Raw genomic sequence first — 4,535 nt, forward strand, 5'->3', positions numbered from 1 at the left:
TTTAAAATACATATTTTACTGTCCTTACACCATTAACTACAGTTGCTGTAATGATTTGCTGATTAGTGCTAATATAATACTTCGGGTTGGATGATATAGGCCAATTTGAACGTTTTTAAGCAATGTATGGATTACATTTAGTTTCATTTTTGTTGCAAAGAACAAATTTTGTTAATGGAAACTTTGAAAATAAATAAAAAAATCCAGAAATAACTTTACAATCGTAAAAAAGGTTTTCACAGTAACTGATACTTTCTCATATTTTAATTTTTTCCAATTTTATTTTTAATCAGATTGATTTTTTTTTTGTTTAATCTTTTCAAATTGTGTTTTACACATCCATCTCTTTCACTTCAAACCCAGTGCAAATGCTTGATATGAAAACGTAATTTAAAAAAAGCAATTTTTAAGACTACAAATAAATAAATCGTGTTATTTGTTATGTCATGTTATGGCGATTATGATGCAGCTCAGGATTACGGGAGCTTGACTGAAGCTGAAAAGCAATGTTAGCGTTATAGTCAGTTTTTCATGGTGTCCACAGAGTAAAAACATAATAAATCTAAGATAAGGTCATGGTAAAAATTCCTCATAAAATATCAGTATCAGCCCAGATTTTCTCTGTTTTGATTTTGTTTCTCCCATTGTGTTTTCATCTTTTAGACGGTGACCTTGAGTGTCCAAAAAGGCACCTTTGAAATAAAATGTATTATTATTATTTTAACTATTAATGAATCCTTAATAATAAAAATGGAATCAGAATCCTGTATAACTACACATTTGTGTTGAAGATAACGGCTTAAAATTATTATAATTTTTTTTAATGCCAGCAAATCGATAAAGGCAGATCAAAAAGAGTAAAGACTTCATCTTCAGAATCAGATTTGAAACAATTCTCAAAATCAAATTGACATCCAACATATCTAAACTGTTTAAAATGAATCTGAAAAGTGTGGAGTTAAATAGAATTAAATTCTCATGGATCAATTAAAGCTAATTTTTTCTGTGTGTATTTTTGCAGCTTTGTTTATCTAAAGACTCCTTGAAGTCTATTTATCTATTTCAGTGAACATCAGCTTTCGTGTTTTTCAGATATTTTTAGGTGAACTAAGATTGGGACTTTTGACCAGGCTGTTCGAACAGATCAATATAAATTGATCTAAATCATTATGCTGTAGCTCTGGCTGCTGAAAGGTGAACCTCTGCTTCAATCCAGTCTGTTTCAGCCAATCCTAACATGTTATCTTCCAGGATAGTGCTGTATTTGCTCCATTATTTATTTGAACTTCACAAAACTTTACAACTTTATTTTTAAATCATGAAAAAGTAAAAAGGCTGTAATGAACTCCTATGGCTAATAGTGTTTGACTTGTCACTTGCCTGGAACACGGTCAAATCCAAACCCAGATCCAAGTTCTGATCTTTGTGGTGTAGTAAGCTGAAGACTCCAAGTTTGGAGAAGACTAGAAACTATTGTTATTAAACAAGTCTTTCAATACCCGATCCGTCCTGGAGGCACAACATGTTCTGCTCATTTGCGCATCCAGATATACGCAATTTTATTTTTTTTTTAAAAGACCTAAATGATGTTTTCCCTCCCCAAAAACAGTAGGCGTACTAAACTGTAATGTGTTAAAGGTTAATAATGTATTTCCTGAGAAAATAAATGCCTTAAAATCCTTTCCGTTTTATCACTCGTCCCTACCTGATCTGCACCGGAAATGGGATCCTACGCTACTTCTGGGAGCTAACTTTTTCGGCTTTGCATTTAAATATAAATCTAGTCTTTTTGAGTTTTATGTTTTCGCTTCATTTTAACCTTATGTTATATAGAGCGTAATCTAAAGAAAGATACAACTAAAGTGCAGATAAACATGGTTTAATCCGATTTTGCCTGACTGCTCTGAGCATGTCCGATGATGACGTCAGAGAAGCAGTTTAACGAAGAAAATGTAAAAATGATAGAAATTCTCTCACTAAAGTCATAAAACATGTTTTAAAAGATGTGCATTAGCATTCTTTAGAGATTTAAAGATAGAAATAAGTAGTTTTAGTAGCACAATTACATTATTTATGGACACACGGATGTATATCTGTTCACTATGGAAGCGAATCGTTTCCATATTTCAAATGAAAAAGCATTTCCAGAAATGCTTTTTCATTTTAAGAATGTGGCTGCATTGTTTGACTCATAAATTAAATTAGTAATCAATTATCCTGTTTGCATTTTCTTCTTCAATTGCTCATTCTTTTACTTGATTAAAATGAAAAATAAAAAGACATTTGAGATTTATTTTTCAAAATGTACCCCAGGAAATACATACCAAAACTCTATTTAAAATGCAAAAATAAAAAATAAAAAGAGCATTTCTGGAAATGCTTTTCATTTTCAAATTTTACATTTCAAATTGAATTTTGGTATTTTCTTGGGAACATTTTGAAAAATAAATCTCAAATGTCTTTTTCCTTTGAATTTTAAGTAAGAGGATGAGCAGTGTTGAAGAAGGAAATTAAAATGCAAACAGGATGACTGATTACTAATTTTATTTATGAGTCAAATAATGCAGCCACATTCTTAAAATGAAAAAGCATGTCTGGAAATGTTTTTTAATTTTCAAATTGAATTTTGGTATGTGTTTGCTTGGGAACATTTTGAAAAATAAATTTTAAATGTCTTCTTTTTCATTTTAAAGAAGTAAGAGGATGAGCTGTGTTGAAGAAGAAAATGAAAATGCAAATAGGATGACTGATTACTAATTTTATTTATGAGTCAAATAATGCAGCCACTGTCTTAAAATGAAATAAACATTTCTGGAAATGCTTTTAAATTTGAAATATGGTAACGATTCGCTTCCATAGTTCGCAGGACGGATGGTGCTTCGGATCGGCTGGTGACAAAGCCAAAGCATCATGGCTCTTCATCAGGGTCACAAGCTAAAAATGTCATTGTCTTCAACTCCTGGATTCTTCCACGCACCTAAAGGAGGCTGTTAATTTGACCAGGACCTGTTGGATCTCTGACCTTAGAGGGTTACATAGACCTGTTGGTCATGCCACACTATTAGCTTCCAAAATATTCCTAAAGGGATGTTGATTAGTTTATTTTTGAAAGAAAGATATCAGAGTAGGTAGACGGTTACATGACTTACTGTCATCTCTTTGAGCTGCTCCTCCAGCTTGCCTTTCTCCTCAGCCAGGACCTTCTCTGCTGCATTCTGCTCAGGCTTCTCAGCCTCCTCCTCAGAGCCGGAGCCATTTTTCTGCTGGGTAGCTGTGCAAAGCAGCCGCAGAGGAGCTCTTCATGGGGGAGACAAACAACAGCATCACTTGCCTTTTGATTCAATCACAGCAGCTTATTACAGAGCTAAACAGCATTATGCAAGTAAGCCAACAGCTTTAAGTAGCAGACAGGGCAGCATCCTTAGATGTCAACTTATGTCATCATCTTTCTCCAGCCAATCAGGCTGCGCCATAATAGGACGCCTTATTTCATTCAGAAAATCCTGCTGCTCGGATTTTTAAGAAAAAAACAAAGAACAAACAGAATGTTAAGCTAAAAGAAAAAGAACTCTACTATGGAACGAGTTTAAATAGCTTAACCTCAGTAAGTTATGTCATCCTTTTAGTTTTAACCAGAGGCATGTCAGCCATGTCACGGAGCACAGACTTTAAAACCCACCACCATAATAAAAACAAGTTGTTTCTGTATTTGTGTTTCTCTTTTCTTAATTCCTGTAAAGGTCAGTGAAGTCTGAAGCAGGTAAGGGAAGCTAACGGTGCTAACCGGCTACCACCAGCAGCTACCAACGGCTTATAAAGCGGAACAAACGGTTCTTTACAGCACAGAAGGTGAATATAAAACGCTGCTCACCTCTTCAGCGCAGGAGAAGCTAACAAAGAGTAGCTCTGCCTCACTGAGCGGACACACCAGCTCGCCATTTTCCAACTGTACAGAGACACACGCTGACGTATTGCATAAGGTTCCTTCACACGCGCTTCTACGACAACCAATCAGATTCAAGAAGGAAGAGGGCCTCTCCCGACTGACCAATGGGATACGTGAACGCTTTGATGACGTCCTAATTAAGTGCGGTTGAGTTTGAGTCAAAGGTGAAGGCTTCACATGTGACCAAGGACAATTTATTTAATGTCTTATTAAACAATTAAAAACAATCAAAAAGCTATAATGGATATAAATGTATTTTATTAACGTTTTCAACAGTATTGATGAGATTTTACAGCATATTATTGATGTTTAGTGCAAGTTATGAAAACAGATAAAGCAAAGAAGAGCAAGTTTTGAAATATGAACACATTTATTTCGCAGGTTATTATTTTCCAATATTTATTAAATGAAGCGTTTTTTCCAGTTAAAACAAAGTATTCATAAAGTAATCATTGTATTCAACATGTTACAGAATATTTTAAATTTAATAACATCAAGGAATGAATAGTTTGTTATAATGAAAGGTTTCTTGTCTCGCAGATGATATTTTAGCCTTTATTTAAACTAGTTCAATGTTCGGCATAACTAT

General features: G+C 33.9%; 1 protein-coding gene across 1 annotated transcript in view; it reads right to left on the reverse strand.

Moving 5' to 3' along the window:
- Window positions 1–3,986, reverse strand: part of grpel1 (GrpE-like 1, mitochondrial (E. coli)) — a 5,196-nt gene extending 1,210 nt beyond the window's left edge. The window contains exons 1-2 of the mRNA XM_015393236.1: window positions 3,872–3,986; window positions 3,150–3,297 (exon numbers count right to left, since the gene is read on the reverse strand). Of these exons, the coding sequence (XP_015248722.1) occupies window positions 3,150–3,297; window positions 3,872–3,939 (216 nt within the window). The 5' untranslated portion in view covers window positions 3,940–3,986. The remainder of the gene's footprint in view (window positions 1–3,149; window positions 3,298–3,871) is intronic.
- Between the last annotated feature and the right edge of the window lie 549 nt (window positions 3,987–4,535).

The sequence above is a fragment of the Cyprinodon variegatus genome, unplaced genomic scaffold (genome assembly GCF_000732505.1).
Source record: "Cyprinodon variegatus isolate N-32 unplaced genomic scaffold, C_variegatus-1.0 Scaffold631, whole genome shotgun sequence".
Taxonomy (NCBI): Eukaryota; Metazoa; Chordata; class Actinopteri; order Cyprinodontiformes; family Cyprinodontidae; genus Cyprinodon; species Cyprinodon variegatus.